The sequence below is a fragment of the Bufo bufo genome, chromosome 3 (assembly GCF_905171765.1).
Source record: "Bufo bufo chromosome 3, aBufBuf1.1, whole genome shotgun sequence".
Taxonomy (NCBI): Eukaryota; Metazoa; Chordata; class Amphibia; order Anura; family Bufonidae; genus Bufo; species Bufo bufo.
Window position 1 is genome coordinate 549,050,866 of NC_053391.1, and position 17,709 is coordinate 549,068,574.

Genomic DNA, 17,709 nt, shown 5'->3' on the forward strand with positions numbered 1-17,709 from the left:
ACTTGTAGGTAGATCCAGATTGACAGAAGGCTGGGCAACACAACATCAGGGCCACTTTAAGTTACCAGTCCACCCCTGGTCCCTGCTGTGTTTTGTCAGCACCTGGTTGCAGCATAATTCAGACTTTTTTTTTTTTTAATAAACCACGATGAAAGGCTTCATCCACACAGCCGTGTCCATATTTCAGTCCGCAAACAATGGATCTGCAAAATACAGATGCCTCCCATGTGCATTCTCTATTTTTCTCACTCCCATTAAAGGGGTTATTCATAAATTAATATTGACCTATTCTCAGGATAGGTCATCAATGTCAGAGCAGTAGGGGTCCAATACCTGAGACCTCCGCCAATCAGCTGTTAGAAGAGGCCGGGCACTCGGTGAGCTCCGCAACCTCTTCCTAGGCTATGCGACCTCACCGTACATCAGTCACATGGCCTAGCTGCACCTGAGCCTCATTGAAGCGAATAGGGCTAAGCACAATCTCTGTACTGAGTGCGGCAGCTCCCTGTACCAGCTGATTGGCGGGGATGCCTGGACTTGGAGCAGATGCCGCTCTAATGATAATGACCTATCCTCAGTATAGGTCATCATTTCCTGCAATACAGACCAGGACATGTTCTACAAGTTGTAAAAGGGCTGCACGAATCCACAGAAACTACAAAGTGTGCATGGGCTCATAGAAATGAATGGGTCAGTGTGCTATCTAAACAAATAAAAATAGGGTTGTGTGCATGAGGCCAAATAAATCCTGAACTAACCCTAGATGAGAAGATGGAAGAACTTTGTTGTGTTTGCTCTGCGTTCAGCATGTGACAAGCGTGTGGAGCAGGATTATCATGCAGGCAGTGGAAGCACGGGGTGATGCAACATCATAAGGCCAAGCAAGAACACTATGCACTGGTGTCCGCGGGCGGCCTCATTACAGAACAGGACTTGCTTGATTTGGAATGCCTTTATCTACTCCTAGCAGTGGTGAGACACCAGTGAAATCTGAGAACCCGGTTTGCTGTACTCTGCAAATACCCACACTGGCCTGCTGGTTCTGCTGAAGCTTTGCAGAATATTCCCTATTGAACCAGGGCAAATTTTGAGTTATTTTATATTTTTACAGATTTTGTAAACTGGTTTGGGCAGAAAAAATACAAAGTCATTCAATGTGTGCAAAATGTACCCAAGTGATGACTTTGTCTCTTTCCCTGTTTGCAGTTTAAAGAAAAGTAATTTGTAAATATTCAGGGATTTTGACAAATGTGCAGGCTATTCCAAAATGTTTAACGCCTTGGCGCCATGAACAAATTTTGTGTTTTGCTTTTCTTCCCCACATTTTAAGAGCCATAGCTTCTTTTTTATTGTTCCATTCACATAGCTGTATGAGGCCTTATCTTTTTGTCAGATAAGTTGTACTTTATTTTTTTTTGTGTGGCAGCATTTATTTTACCACATTTATTGAAAAACTGCAAGGAAAAATCTTTTGTGAAGGAGAGGTAACCAAAATTTTTCTACTTTTTTTTTTTTTTTTTTTTCTTTCATTATGGCATTCACCATTGAGGATGCATGCTTTAGGATTTTAACCACCTCCGGACCGCTGTACGCACAGACGCGTCCTGGAGGTGGTTGATTCATTCCGCCTGGACGCATATACGCGTCATCTCGCGAGATGCGAGATTTCCTGTGAACGCGCGCACACAGGCGCGTGCGCTCACAGGAACGGAAGGTAAGAGAGTTGATCTCCAGCCTGCCAGCGGCGATCGTTCGCTGGCAGGCTGGAGATGTGTTTTTTTTAACCCCTAACAGGTATATTAGACGCTGTTTTGATAACATCGTCTAATATTCCTGCTACCTGGTCCTCTGGTGGTCCCCTTTGTTTGGATCGACCACCAGAGGACACAGGCAGCTCAGTAAAGTAGCACCAAGCACCACTACACTACACTACACCCCCCCAGTCACTTATTAACCCCTTATTAGCCCCTGATCACCCCATATAGACTCCCTGATCACCCCCCTGTCATTGATCACCACCCCTGTCATTGATCACCCCCCTGTCATTGATCACCCCCCTGTAAAGCTCCATTCAGACGTCCGCATGATTTTTACGGATCCACTGATAGATGGATCGGATCCGCAAAACGCATCCGGACGTCTGAATGAAGCCTTACAGGGGCGTGATCAATGACTGTGGTGATCACCCCATATAGACTCCCTGATCACCCCCCTGTAAAGCTCCATTCAGATGTCCGCATGATTTTTACGGATGCACTGATAGATGGATCGGATCCGCAAAACGCATCCGGACGTCTGAATGAAGCCTTACAGGGGCGTGATCAATGACTGTGGTGATCACCCCATATAGACTCCCTGATCACCCCCCTGTCATTGATTACCACCCCTGTCATTGATTACCCCCCTGTAAAGCTCCATTCAGACGTCCGCATGATTTTTACGGATCCACTGATAGATGGATCGGATCCGCAAACTGCATCCGGACGTCTGAATGAAGCCTTACAGGGGCATGATCAATGACTGTGGTGATCACCCCATATAGACTCCCTGATCACCCCCCTGTCATTACCCCCCTGTAAAGCTCCATTCAGACGTCCGCATCATTTTTACGGATGCACTGATAGATGGATCGGATCCGCAAAACGCATCCGGACGTCTGAATGAAGCCTTACACGGGCGTGATCAATGACTGTGGTGATCACCCCATATAGACTCTCTGATCACCCCCCCTGTCATTGATCACCCCCCCTGTCATTGATCACCCCCCCTGTCATTGATCACCCCTCTGTAAGGCTCCAGACATTTTTTTGGCCCAAGTTAGCGGAATTTTTTTTTTTTTTTTTTCTTACAAAGTCTCATATTCCACTAACTTGTGTCAAAAAATAAAATCTCACATGAACTCACCATACCCCTCACGGAATCCAAATGCGTAAAATTTTATAGACATTTATATTCCAGACGACTTCTCACGCTTTAGGGCCCCTAGAATGCCAGGGCAGTATAAATACCCCACATGTGACCCCATTTCGGAAAGAAGACACCCCCAGGTATTCCGTGAGGGGCATATTGAGTCCATAAAAGATTGAAATTTTTGTCCCAAGTTAGCGGAACGGGAGACTTTGAGAAAAAAATTAAAAATATCAATTTCCGCTAACTTGTGCCAAAAAAATAAAATTTATATGAACTCGCCATGCCCCTCATTGAATACCTTGGGGTGTCTTCTTTCCAAAATGGGGTCACATGTGGGGTATTTATACTGCCCTGGCATTCTAGGGGCCCCAAAGCGTGAGAAGAAGTCTAGTATCCAAATGTCTAAAAATGCCCTCCTAAAAGGAATTTGGGCACCTTTGCGCATCTAGGCTGCAAAAAAGTGTCACACATCTGGTATCGCCGTACTCAGGAGAAGTTGGGGAATGTGTTTTGGGGTGTCATTTTACATATACCCATGCTGGGTGAGAGAAATATCTTGGTCAAATGCCAACTTTGTATAAAAAAATGGGAAAAGTTGTCTTTTGTCAAGATATTTCTCTCACCCAGCAAGGGTATATGTAAAATGACACCCCAAAACACATTCCCCAACTTCTCCTGAATACGGCGATACCACATGTGACACTTTTTTGCAGCCTAGGTGGGCAAAGGGGCCCATATTCCAAAGAGCACCTTTAGGATTTCACAGGTCATTTACCTACTTACCACACATTAGGGCCCCTGGAAAATGCCAGGGCAGTATAACTACCCCACAAGTGACCCCATTTTGGAAAGAAGACACCCCAAGGTATTCCGTGAGGGGCATGGCGAGTTCCTAGAATTTTTTTTATTTTTTGTCACAAGTTAGTGGAAAATGCTGATTTTTATTTTTTTTTTTTCATACAAAGTCTCATATTCCACTAACTTGTGACAAAAAATAAAAACTTCCATGAACTCACTATGCCCATCAGCGAATACCTTGGGGTCTCTTCTTTCCAAAATGGGGTCACTTGTGGGGTAGTTATACTGCCCTGGCATTCTAGGGGCCCAAATGTGTGGTAAGGAGTTTGAAATCAAATTCTGTAAAAAATGACCTGTGAAATCCAAAAGGTGCTCTTTGGAATATGGGCCCCTTTGCCCACCTAGGCTGCAAAAAAGTGTCGCACATCTGGTATCTCCGTACTCAGGAGAAGTTGGGGAATGTGTTTTGGGGTGTCATTTTACATATACCCATGCTGGGTGAGAGAAATATCTTGGCAAAAGACAACTTTTCCCATTTTTTTTATACAAAGTTGGCATTTGACCAAGATATTTCTCTCACCCAGCATGGGTATATATAAAATGACACCCCAAAACACATTCCCCACCTTCTTCTGAGTACGGAGATACCAGATGTGTGACACTTTTTTGCAGCCTAGGTGGGCAAAGGGGCCCATATTCCAAAGAGCACCTTTTGGATTTCACAGGTCATTTTTTACAGAATTTGATTTCAAACTCCTTACCACACATTTGGGCCCCTAGAATGCCAGGGCAGTATAACCACCCCACAAGTGACCCCATTTTGGAAAGAAGAGACCCCAAGGTATTTCGTGATGGGCATAGTGAGTTCATAGAAGTTTTTATTTTTTGTCACAAGTTAGTGGAATATGAGGCTTTGTAAGAAAAAAAAATAAAAAAAAAAATCATCATTTTCCGCTAACTTGTGACAAAAAATAAAAAGTTCTATGAACTCACTATGCCCATCAGCGAATACCTTAGGGTGTGTACTTTCCGAAATGGGGTCATTTGCGGGGTGTTTGTACTTTCTGGGCATTGTAGAACCTCAGGCAGGAAACATGACAGGTGCTCAGAAAGTCAGAGCTGCTTCAAAAAGCGGAAATTCACATTTTTGTACCATAGTTTGTAAACGCTATAACTTTTACCCAAACCATTTTTTTTTTTTACCCAAACATTTTTTTTTTATCAAAGACATGTAGAACAATAAATTTAGAGCAAAATTTATATATGGATGTCGTTTTTTTTGCAAAATTTTACAACTGAAAGTGAAAAATGTCATTTTTTTGCAAAAAAATCGTTAAATTTCGATTAATAACAAAAAAAGTAAAAATGTCAGCAGCAATGAAATACCACCAAATGAAAGCTCTATTAGTGAGAAGAAAAGGAGGTAAAATTCATTTGGGTGGTAAGTTGCATGACCGAGCAATAAATGGTGAAAGTAGTGTAGGTCAGAAGTGTAAAAAGTGGCCTGGTCTTTCAGGGTGTTTAAGCACTGTGGGATGAGGTGGTTAATAGTTCAGAAATTTTCAGATGTGGCAATAGCAATTATGTTTATTTTCATTTTGTAAAATTTGGGGTTTATCATATTTTTTAACTTTTTTTTAGTCTCTCTAGGGGACTTGATTGAACAATCACTTTTAGCATCGACTGCAGTAGTATACTGTTGCACACTGTGACTTTACTGGCTGCCTTCTGCAGGACCTTACAGTGAGGAACAGAAGTTTTTGAACACCCTGCGATTATGCAAGTTCTCCCACTTAGAAATCATGGAGGGGTCTGAAATTCACATTGTAGGTGCATTCCCACTCTGAGAGACAGAATAAAAAAAGCAGGAAATCGCATTGTATGATTTATTTTTTATTTTTTAAAGAATTTTTGTCTTGCACTGCTGAACATAAGTATTTGAACACCTGAGAAAATCAGTGTTAATATTTGGTACAGAAGCCTTTGTTTGCAATTACAGAGGTCAAACGTTTGCTGAAGTTCTTGACCAGGTTTGCACACACTGCAACAGGGATTTTGGCCCACTCCTTCGCACAGATCTCCTCTAGATCTGTCAGGTTTCGGGGCTGTCGCTGAGCAACACGGAGTTTCAGCTCCCTCCAAAGATGTTCTATTGGATTTAGGTCTGGAGACTGGCTAGGCCACTCCAGAACCTTGATATGCTTCTTACGGAGCCACTCTTTGGTTATCCTGGCTGTGTGCTTCGGGTCGTTGTCATGTTGGAAGACCCAGCCACGACCCATCTTCAATGCTCTGACTGAGGGAAGGAGGTTGTTGCTCAAAATCTCACAATAAATGGCCCCATTCATCCTCTCCTTAATACAGTGCAGTCGTCCTGTCCCCTTCGCAGAAAAGCACCCCCAAAGCATGATGTTACCACCCCCATGCTTGACAAGTAGGGATGGTGTTCTTGGGATGCAACTCATCCTTCTTTTTCCTACAAACACTGAGTGAAGTTTATACCAAAAAGTTCTACTTTGGTCTCATCTGACCACATGACTTTCTCCCATGCCTCCTCTGGATCATCCAGATGGTCATTGGCAAACTTCAGACGGGCCTGGACATGTGATGACTTGAGCAGGGGAACCTTCCATGCAATGCATGATTTGAAACCATGACGGTGTAGTGTTCTACCGAACAGTGACCTTTGAAACTGTGGTCCCAGCTCTGTCATTGACCAGCTCCTCCCTTGTAGTTCTGGGCTGATTCCCCACCTTTCTTATCATCAGTGATACCCCACGAGGTGAGATCTTGCATGGAGCCCCAGTACGAGGGAGACTGACAGTCGTCTTTAGCCTCTTCCATTTTCTAACAATTGCTCCAACAGTTGATCTATTTTCACCAAGCTGCTTGGCAATTGTCCCGTAGCCCTTTCCAGCCTGGCGAGGTCCACAATTTTGTCTCTGGTGTCTTTTGACAGCTCTTTGGTTTTGCCCATGGTAGTAGTTGGCGTCTGACTGACTGTGGCGTGGACAGGGGTCTTTAAAGAGCTCAGCCAGGTGCTACTAAGTTAGAATAATGAGTGGAATAGAGGTGGACTTTTTAAAGGCACAGTAACAGGTCTTTGAGAGACAGAATTCTTGCTGTTTCTCAGGTGTTCAAATACTTATGTTCAGCAGTGCAAGACAAATACATTCTTTAAAAATCATACAATGTGATTTCCTGAATTAAAACAAAAAAAAAATCTGTCTCGGAGTGGTAATGCACCTACAATGTGAATTTCAGACCCCTCCATGATTTCTAGGTGGGAGAACTTGCAAAATCGCAGGGTGTTCAAATACTACTGTACATGCTGTTTCCTATGTAAGGCCTGGGGGCCTTCACAAGGTCCCAGATCGATTGACACCCGAAGATTTTGCCACGGGAGGGCTGATTGTGTGACTAACCGCTCGGATATCTCTTAGATTAGAGTTATCTCCTGTGTTGGTTATTGTGAGAGATTTCAGCTCTGAATTGTGAATGCAACTCCCAGTGCTGTGTTCACATATGTCTCAGCAATTCCATGTAGACGTCAGATTGCTGATGGACCTCCTTATAATTCAACATGCCATCCCTTGTACGTAGGTTTTTATGGTCTGTTCGGATCTGTGGTACGATCTTCGCGGCACAGTGTTGTGGCATTATTTATGAAGCCATGACACATTTTGAAAATATACTAAACTTTTTTTTTCTTTTATGTGGTATATAATGTTTTTTGCCCCATGTTTCTAGATGTGAATGGTCTTTTAGGTGCCTCTAGTGAAATTTACAATGTGTCCTCCCCTTTTTCTCTTGTCTCTGCTCTAGATCAGAATGCAGGCACAAGGCAATGTGATACAAGGGGGGATGATTGGCAACTTCATCAACATTTACCAGCAGGAAGGCACGCGGGGCCTGTGGAAGGTAAATGGAGTTATTTCTCTTGCGTACTGTTGGATTTGATGACATGTAGGTAATCTGCAATAATTTTGCTTTTCAAGGGGGTATCGCTCACTGCCCAGAGAGCAGCTATTGTAGTGGGAGTGGAGCTGCCAGTCTATGACATTACCAAGAAACACCTGATCCTGTCCGGACTGATGGGCGACACCATCTATACGCATTTTCTGTAAGTTGAACTGCTATATATTAAAATCTTTGCTTTCAGTGTGAATACGTGCCTTCAGGTATGATAATGTGAGAGTTTAGGCACCTAGGCCAGAAGGCATTATATTCTATGCCTTGTCTTCCTCTTCTGCATGAAGCTAATGGGGGCTGAATCAAATCCTGTCATACCACCATCTCCTGCAGGTGGCAGGGCTCCATAGGAACATAGTAAATCTGCAGTGAACTACATAGGCAAATCATTGCAATGTAAAGGAGAAGCAATATAATAGTGTTTGCGCCTCCCCCTTCCCCCATTTAACAATGTTTAAATGTTGCCATTAGAAAGTACAATTTGTCCTGCAAAAACAAGCCCTCATATGGCTATTAGAACGGAAAAATTAAAAGGTTGTGAATCCAGGAAGGCAGGGAGTAAAAAGCGGTAATTGGAAAATCCTCCAAGGCTGAAAGGGTTAACCGTAGGGCTGCAGCAAACTATTATTTTAGCAATCAAGTATTCTAGCGATTTTTATTTTTTTTTATTTATTTTTTATTTTATTTATTTTTACGATTAATCGAGTACTCTAATAAGAAAGACCTTCTTAAAATAATGTATTGCTTTATAAAAACAATATTTTTCTTAGTGTTATAGCTAATTGCACACAAGGCTTCTTTCACAGCAGCAATATACATTCTGTCAGAAGAACAGACGGCCAGAATGTACCGTATCGGGTATAGCTGGATACTGCCGGCTGCTGCAGTGATGGACTGTAATGGGGTCCAGCCTTGTTACAGCATTCAAGCTGGGTTTTGGCCGGACAAAAAGAAAAAAAAAAGCTTTGAACAATACCCAGCATGTATGCCAGGACATGGCCAGATAGCCTTGGACCACATTATAGTTAATAAGAGCATATAGCTAGTTGTATCCAGCTATACCCAATACTGTATACTCCAGCAGGCTGTTCTTCTGCCATGCCCAATTGCCATGTCTTCCACTCCCCCCAGTGCCATTAGATCAGCCCCTCAATGCCATGTCCCCCACTCCCCCTGTGCCATCTGCCCCTCCATGCCATCCATTGTGTCCCCCTCCCCCAGTGCCTCCATGCAATCCATTGCCATGTCCCCCAGTGCCTCCATGACATCCACCATGTCCCCCACCAATCAGATCAGCCCCTCCATGCCATGTCTCCCACCCAGTGCCATCAGCCCTTCTATGCCATCCATGTCCTGTCCCCCACTCCCCCAGCGACATCAACCCCTTCATTCCATTGCCTTCCATGTCCCCCAGCGCCATCAGCCCCTTCAAATCACAGGTGCCCCCTTCAATACCAGCCCCCACCCAGCTAACTTTATACTTGCCTTTCCTGGCCGTGCGCTGACATGGAGTCCGCAGGAGACAGACCGCGTCCTCCTCCCAGCATGCACTGAGAGGGATCTGACGTCTCGCACAGCATCAGCCAGTGCGCTGACTATGTGTGCCGAGTCGGGAGGCCACGGAGCGGTGAAAGGCTTCACTCGCCCTCTGTGGTCATGTGATTTAAACGAATCCTCGATGCAGGGAAATTGCATCGAGGATTTTTGTTGCCCTAGTTAACGGTGTATGTTGGATGGTTACTGTACAATAGCTGCTACAAGGTGCCAGTTGCCTGTCTAGACAGTAGTAGTATTTAGTAGAGCCATGCTTTTGGCTTTGCACAGGTCTATACATTGTACAGAATAAAAGGAATAAACAAAGTTTTGGTAAAAAAAAAATTAAATATTATTTTTTTTTTTTTACATTTTGTACTATTTTGACACATAGGTGCTGTGCCATTACTGTTTTCCAGGTCCAGTTTTACATGTGGATTGGCGGGAGCATTAGCGTCGAATCCCGTTGATGTTGTCAGAACCCGAATGATGAACCAAAGGTCAATGGGTGAATTTTCTGCCTACAAAGGCACCGCAGATTGTTTGCTGCAGGTGCGTGCATCATTTATAGTTTGGGCAAATGTTTCTTTCAAAGATTTAATTTTTCTTACAATATTGAAATAGAACATAGCCAAATTTATAAAAGTATAAAGTAAAAGCCTAGGGAATTGAGGATAACGATACTGTTATGAGTGATTGCCACTGCTTCCATAAGTTTCCTCCACAATCTGTATGCATTTGGCTTTTCATAAATGCATTACCTGTGTGACATATGTTGAGATCTGATTTACTATTACCCTCTGCAAAAATTTTTTCTTACCCCTAACCAAAAGTATTGGGGAATTTATCAACTTACCAAAGCTTCAATGCCAGAAATGTGTATAGAATAGCCTCAGATGTTTACACAAGCCATCTTACTTGATCACACCGTGCTCTCCATTTTTCTTTAAAAAAAAAAAAAGCAGAATGGGGCGCCTACAGTTTGACACATTTACCTTTTTTTTTTAATTTTTTTTTATATGGTGTAAATTAAACCCGAAATCTACCCTAGCGGATGTAGATTTCAGTTTCTGATGCACAAAACATCCTAAGCTGCACCCAAAATATTTTATTGCTATTTTGAAAAATGTTTATTTCTACAGAAAAATATCTCTATTGCTTCACTTGTGTGAATTGTGCTTTTTTTTTTTCTTTTATTTGCACTGGCCACTTCAGGAGTTATGGAAGCAGTGCAGCTTGTTCTGCTTAGCTGCTTGTGTAGCCCCTATTCCCTAAAATAGGAGGGACAGAGTGGAGCGCTGCCCCTCTCTGCTGTTTCCGTAAGAACAGCCCCCTGGGGCCAATGCTTAGTCTCATCTCGCTTTGTGACTTGTTATTAGGCCTAGTGGCCTAAATTTTAGTATTTTTTGTTTTTGTTTGTTACTTGAAATGGTAAAAAAATAAATTCAGGACTTCTAACGAGAAAGTATAAACTTGATTTATACAAAAGGTCATTTATGATGAGTCTCTTTAAAATCTATTTTCTGACATTTATTCTTTTTTTTTAGACTTGGAAAAATGAAGGCTTTTTTGCTCTATACAAAGGGTTTTGGCCAAACTGGTTAAGATTGGGACCTTGGAATATAATTGTATCCTTTTCTGTGTCTACAATGGGGATTTTAATGTCTTTGTGCTATTTTATGTATGTGAGATGTATAACGTCCTTTGGATGAACTGTATAGATGTGGGGAAAAAAATGTATGGGGTCATTTATCAAACTGGTGTAAAGTAGAACTGGCTTAGTTGCCCATGGCGACCAAATCAGATTCCATCTTTCATTTTCCAAAGGAGCTGTCAATAATGAAAGGTGGAATCTGATTGGTTGCTGTGGGCAACTAAGCCAGTTCTACTTTACACCAGTTTGATAAATGACCCCATTAGTTCACAATTTTTTGGGACCACTCAGTGGGTATAATTACTTGACAAATACGGAGCCTCTGTTAAAGAGGACCTGTCACTACAAGATGCAGTGCAATCTGCTAGCAGAGTGTATCAGAGCAGGAGAGCTGATCAGATTGATTATATAGTTTTGTGGAAAAATTCAGTAAACCTTGTAATTTTATACATTTTATATCTCTACTTTTTCTAAACTTAAAGGGGTTGTATGGACATACCTCCATTTTCACCCAGGCAGCCCCCCTGACTTGAGCATAGGAGCAGTTCATGCTCCAATGCGCTCCTTTGCCCTGCGCTAAATCGCGCAGGGCAAAGGCATTTTCAGGAAGCCCGGTGATGTCACTGGCACTGATGGGCGGGATTTAGCACTGCCCTAGCCAGTAAAACGGCTAGGGCAGCGCTCAAGTCCGCCCATCTGAGCCGGTGACGTCACTGAACACACTGCTGGGCGGAAACCTCTGCCCGGCAATGTGTTATTGTAAACAAAAGAGCCCGTGCCCTGCGCGATTTAGTGCAGGGGAAGGGAGCGCATCGGAGCATGAGATGCTCTGAATCTAACATCAGGGGGGCTGCTGGGGTGAAAATATGGGTATGTGTCCGGGTTCAGCTCTGCACCCGGACAACCCCTTTAAGATCACCCCATGTACAACTATCAGTGCCTGACAGCTATCTCCAGCTACAAACTTAAACCTGTATTACACCTGCTGAGTTTTTTTTTTGTTTGTTTGTTTTTTGCAGATAATTGCTAACTAGCATCCGTATGAACGCTTGTTAGTAATCATTTTGCCGTGTAAGACTGCTGCGGAGCAGATCACTGCATGTAATAGCAGTGGTCTCCTCCACTAGTGAGCAGGCGATTGCTTGGAGGGAACTCTTCCCTCCCAACACTCGTCTGCTACACAGGGAGTTCTGTCAATCGGTGAACTTCTCCCCCATGTACAGCTATCAGTGTCTGAAAGCTATATATGTGTACACACTTGCTATCAACCACTGATAACACCTCCTGTTTGTACAACTGAAGTCAGAAGTGGATGTAAATATATAAGGCTACTTTCACACTAGTGTTTTGGTTTTCCGTTTGTGAGATCCGTTCAGGGCTCTCACAAACGGTCCAAAGCGGATAAGTTTTGCCCTAATGCATTCTGAATGGAAAAGAATCCGCTCAGAATGCGTCAGTTTACCTCCGATCAGTCTCCATTCCGCTCTGGAGGCGGACACCAAACCGCTGTAAACACAAAAAAACGGATCTGTCCCCCATGGGCTTTCAATGGTGTTCAAGACGGATCAGTCATGGCTATAGAAGACATAATACAACCGGATCCGTTCATGATGGATGCATACGGTTGTATTATTGTAACGGAAGCGTTTTTGCATGACTGATCCGCAAAAAACACTAGTGTGAAAGTAGCCTAAAATACAAGTTTTACTGTTTTTTTTTTTTCCACAAAACTATATCAATCTACTCAGCTCCTCCTGCTCTATAACATGCTGACTGCAGATTGCACTGACTGAGTAATTAAAGAGAACCTTTCACATAGACTTAAAGGCCCCATACACATTAGGATATTGTTGGCCGAGCCCGCTGTTATTGGCGAGGCTAGCCGACCGTCAATCTAATGTGTATGGGGGCCTGCTGAGACTACTCTGTCAGATCAGGCACATTAAAGATCAGTCTTCAATCCTTTTGCCCTCCAGGAGATAAGCAGTCGATGGAGGTGTCCGGCAGCAGCTCCCTCCTCTCTGGCTTTTTCCTGTCTCCTCATTGAAAAGATATACATCCTTGCATTTATGTGTATAGAGAGTTGAGCGACTCTGTTAAAGGTGTATAGGCACTTTAAGGGCTCTTTCACACTTGCGTTGTTCTATTCCGGCATAGAGTTCCGTCGTCGGGGCTCTATGCCGGAAGAATCCTGATCAGGATTATCCCCATGCATTCTGAATTGAGAGAAATCCGTTCAGGATGTCTTCAGTTCCGGAACGGAACGTTTTTTGGCCGGAAAAAATACTGCAGCATGCTGCGCTTTTTGCTCTGGTCAAAAATCCTGAACACTTGCCGCAAGGCCGGATCCGGAATTAATGCCCATTGAAAGGCATTAATTCGAATCCGGCCTTAAGCTAAACGTCGTTTTTGGCGCATTACCGGATCCAACGTTTAGCTTTTTCTGAATGGTTAGCATGGCTGCCAGGATGCTAAAGTCCTGGCAGCCATGGTAAAGTGTAGTGGGGAGCGGGGGAGCAGTATACTTACAGTCCGTGCGGCTCCCGGGGCGCTTCAGATTGACGTCAGGGCGCCCCACGCGCATGGATGACGTGATCGCATAGCAAGCAATCACTGTAAAATTTTAATTTCTGTGGGTCTGATTACCCAAACTAAAAGCATCCTGGGGATCTATGATGCTGAAGTCATTGGATCCACAGTCTGACTGGCGCCAAAGGCTGTATGCATGGTCAGTATAAAAGATATAGGTTTTGTGCCAAGAACTGGAGGAGATCCCATCAGAAAGGAAAGCAGAGATGCTTAGAAGAAGGTCTACCATGCAGGATCCAATCCTTCCATAGGTACAAACCTGCTTCCCTAATATAGTCCTTTTCATATGGCAAAATGAGAAGAAAACCTTACAGGAACGTAAAATTTCAACTCATCCCTGGTTCTAGGTCGAATCTTCAATGTAACTGCACTCCAGAAAGTATTAGAGCATTCTTCCGATAGCTCAGACAACTACCATAGTTAAAACCATGAATCAACGATCTATTGCTTATGAATCCTTAATCATCTTCTGTAGTTCTTTATAACCTATGAACAGCTCAAGAAACTAAACCTCTGATGTGTCATCCGTGCAGCTAGCCAAGTTTTTCCATGCCAGTAACCTAGAAATTCAAATTGATGTGCTGCAATCTCTATTTATGATGTCTCTGAAGGAACATGTGAATGTATAAAGACGAGTGGTGACACTTTCCTGGAGACCGGGTTGCCAGCACTGCATCGGAAGACTTCTTTAGAAATGCGGTGCATGCGTTGCAACTGGAAAAACACATGCTATGAATTGGAATCCCTGATGCTCAAGAGGTTTAAAATGTTCATTTGGATGAAGTCTTGTCCTTGTCTATCTAGAAGTGTTCCCAAAATGTCTATTTTTATACTTGTAGAGTGATGTTACTTACATAATTCAGTTTTATCTATAGAAAAAAAGTATACATTTTCATTCGTCATCAAAAAGGTTCGTAGACTTAGTTTTCATTCATATGACACATTTTTGTCAGTCTACAGGACCATTCATAACAGCCCGTCAGTAATATGAAGGTGTAGGTGAACTATGCTTGTATGTAGGCATTGGTTATGACCTTTTTTACTTTTAGACATGTTTTCAGGAGCAGTAATAATCTGATAATAAAACAGACGGACTGTTTTAGGTCAGCCTGTGTCTGCTCACCTAGTTATATATCCATACTTACCCCCATTCCCCTGCTGTGTGGCTGCATACAGACACTAGAATAGAGTGCGAGGACTGACGAGCTTGTACCCGAGGGCACAACCCTCAGTGGTGGGGGTGAGTATGGACATATAATTTTTGTGTTTGGGACTCGACAGGAACAGTTCTATCCGTGTAATACTGCACTTAAAGAGGACCTGTAACCTCTCCTGACATGTCCGTTTTAGTAAATAATTGCCTTCTACATTTAATGGAAATTATGGACCATCTATACTTAGGCTTGATGGTACTACCAGTTGCGGATGTATTCCTGCATAGTCTGCCACTGGCAACACCAACTGGACTTTGGTAATTGATTTTTAAAGTGGAAAATTTGAAACCAAAGCTTCAGCTTCGGTTCCAAGATACCAGTCGGAACTGAAGCAGAGTTCTGTTTTAATGTGGTTTTCCTGCACAACTTCTTGAATAACTAACTTGGGCTCATCACTGCACAGTATGATCCTGTCCATTCAGTGCTGCCTGACTCTGCAGGGACACATCCCCAACTGGTATTACCACCTAGCCTAAGAATAGATGGTCCATCATTTCCATTAAATGTGGAATGCAATTATTTACTAAAACTGACATGTCAGGAAAGGTGACCGGTCCTCTTTAATAGAATTTGGGGGACCTCACAGATTCCCTTAGTAATTACAATAGAAGTCCTATAACTGCTGTGTATACAATTTCCTAATATACAAGCTTAGGTTCAGGAAACGTGAACCTACACTTCAAGCTGCTTTGTGGGAATATGTACAGATCGTGTTGTATGTCGCTCTGTAAGGTATAATATGATTTTGGTAAATGCGGTATTGCATTTGCTGGTTAGGGGATAACTGTATTACCGTATATACTCGAGTATAAGACGAGTTTTTTGGCACACATTTTTGTGCTCAAAAAGCCCCCTCGTCTTACTCGAGTTTAGTCTAGCTCCGGTAATAGCAGGCAGTGCGGGGGGCGGCGCTCACTTACTGACGTCACGCGCCTGCGCCGCCTAGTGGGAGCAGGCGCGTGACGTCAGTAAGTGAGCGCCGCCCCCCGCACTGCCTGCTATTACCGGAGCTAAGACAAAGTACCGGTAAGATATCCCATATCCAAATAATCAGAGTAAAGAGCTCAGCAATGAGCGATGACTGTTGATTAAAGTTAAAGTAGTTACTGATTATGGTAGTTTATAAATATACTGCTGTGAGCGTCGGGGAGAGGGATCTGTGGATGGCACTGTTTAGGGGGGAGATCTGTGGATGGCACTGTTTAGGGGGGAGATCTGTGGATGGCACTGTTTAGGGGGGAGATCTGTGGATGGCTCCCTGTATTTAATGCAGAGTGTGTGTGTATATAATGTAGAGTGTGTGCATTATATACACATACACTCTGCATTATAGCTGCATTTCCCACCCTAGTCTTATACTCGAGTCAATAATTTTTCCCTTTTTTTGGGGGTAAAATTAGGGGCCTCGGCTTATACTCGGGTCGGCTTATACTCGAGTATATACGGTAGATTGGTGGGGGTCCTCCCCCGATCATGAGAACAGGGAACCCATGGCCTGAAATTTGAGTCGTTTAATTAATCTTTGTTTGACTCCCGGGAAGTGTGCATGCTTGGCCCGCTAGAATGGGGGTCCCCTAGCCTGAAACTAATGAAGCAGCACCCCCGGCGAGATGAATGAAATGGCAGTGCGCATGCTCGACCTGCAGCTTCATTTATTTCAGGCTATGGGATCCCTATTCTCATGATCGGTGGAGGTCCTAGCAGTAGGACCACCACCAATCTAATATAGTTATCCCCTTTCCTGTGGATAGGGAATAACTTCTGATAACCGAATATCCCTTTATACATTGCAATAATGCATTAAACTAAAAGTAGTACTTAATATGAATGACATGATCTGTACATCTTAATATCCCCAAGTTCAGGACATTATAAAATATAGAAATATGGAAAGTAAAAATTTGGTTAGGTTATTACACTGGCCTTTTTCTCCAAACTATCAGACAAACTGCCCGCCTATAGTGACCAACTGGCATGCGGCTTTAATTTTTCACAGCATTCTGAGAAATGAAAGCTGCACAGTCTTTGGCCTCATTAGTTGCTATGGGCAGCAGGGACAATTTACTTTTCGTCAGACAGTTTTGAGAAACGTGCTCCGCATGAAAGACCTATTGATTGTATCTCCTCTGAGGGTAGGACTAGAAGTGGCGGCCGAAAAGGGGTTGAAGACGCAGACGAAAACCTTACCACAAAACGTACAAAATGTTAGCTATAAACCTGCAATGTTCCGTCAAATTTAAGTAAGTAATAGAAAAGCTCTGTGGCCGGCGTAGCCACGCGGCTTTCAGGCGCATCATTGGCGTCTCTCCAACAGCTGCCAGCCTCCACTTCTGACCCTACCCTGAAGGAATACGAGGAGACCGTTTCATTCTGTAGAGATTTTTTTAAATTTTGTAAATTTTTATCCTACTTCTATGTGTGTACATGATAAAACCTAGGCCTCTAGAGTGTAAGTAATTTTTGGAGCACTACATTCCACCTCCCCTGCAGATGGGCGCAGTTAGTTATTGGACAATGACGTTTCGAGCAGTTAAAACTCAGATGTCTATTTTTATATTTTTGTGCACTTGACACTTTGCATTATCCTGCCAATACAGTTCTGATGACTGTGGTATTGTGTTACTGTAACTTTTTGTAGACAAGCGTGTGAATTAGTTTCTTGTGTCGTGGCTATTTCATGCCTTTTAGGTGCTACTGCGTGTTTCGCTTCACTGTGTCTCTAGCGTCTGCTTTGCTTTAGGTTGAAAGAATAGAACATTTAGCTACATGTGTAGATGCCATATGTAGAGCTAGAGAATTTATTGTTTTATTTTGCAAGGCAGTGAAGTATTTTTGGTGTTAGTTATTGCGTTAAAGGGGTATTCCAGTTGTTTGAAGTTATCCCCTATCCACAGGATAGGATAGAACTATTTAATCAGTGGGGGTCCTACCACTGAGATCCCCAGCAATCACCAGAACGGGGTCCCCATACCCCCTGCAGCTCCCTTAAATGAATGGAGTGGCCGGTCAGTCATGCGTGCAGCCGCTCCATTCATTTCT

General features: G+C 43.2%; 1 protein-coding gene across 2 annotated transcripts in view; it reads left to right on the top strand.

Annotated features, from left to right (window-relative positions):
* The window catches only part of SLC25A30 (solute carrier family 25 member 30), a 33,736-nt gene extending 18,280 nt beyond the window's left edge, over positions 1 to 15,456 (top strand). For both annotated transcript variants that reach the window (XM_040425436.1, XM_040425437.1), the window contains exons 6-10: positions 7,534 to 7,629; positions 7,707 to 7,831; positions 9,633 to 9,765; positions 10,761 to 10,841; positions 13,932 to 15,456. In XM_040425436.1, the coding sequence (XP_040281370.1) occupies positions 7,534 to 7,629; positions 7,707 to 7,831; positions 9,633 to 9,765; positions 10,761 to 10,841; positions 13,932 to 13,973 (477 nt within the window). In that variant the 3' untranslated portion in view covers positions 13,974 to 15,456. The remainder of the gene's footprint in view (positions 1 to 7,533; positions 7,630 to 7,706; positions 7,832 to 9,632; positions 9,766 to 10,760; positions 10,842 to 13,931) is intronic.
* Positions 15,457 to 17,709: the final 2,253 nt, after the last annotated feature.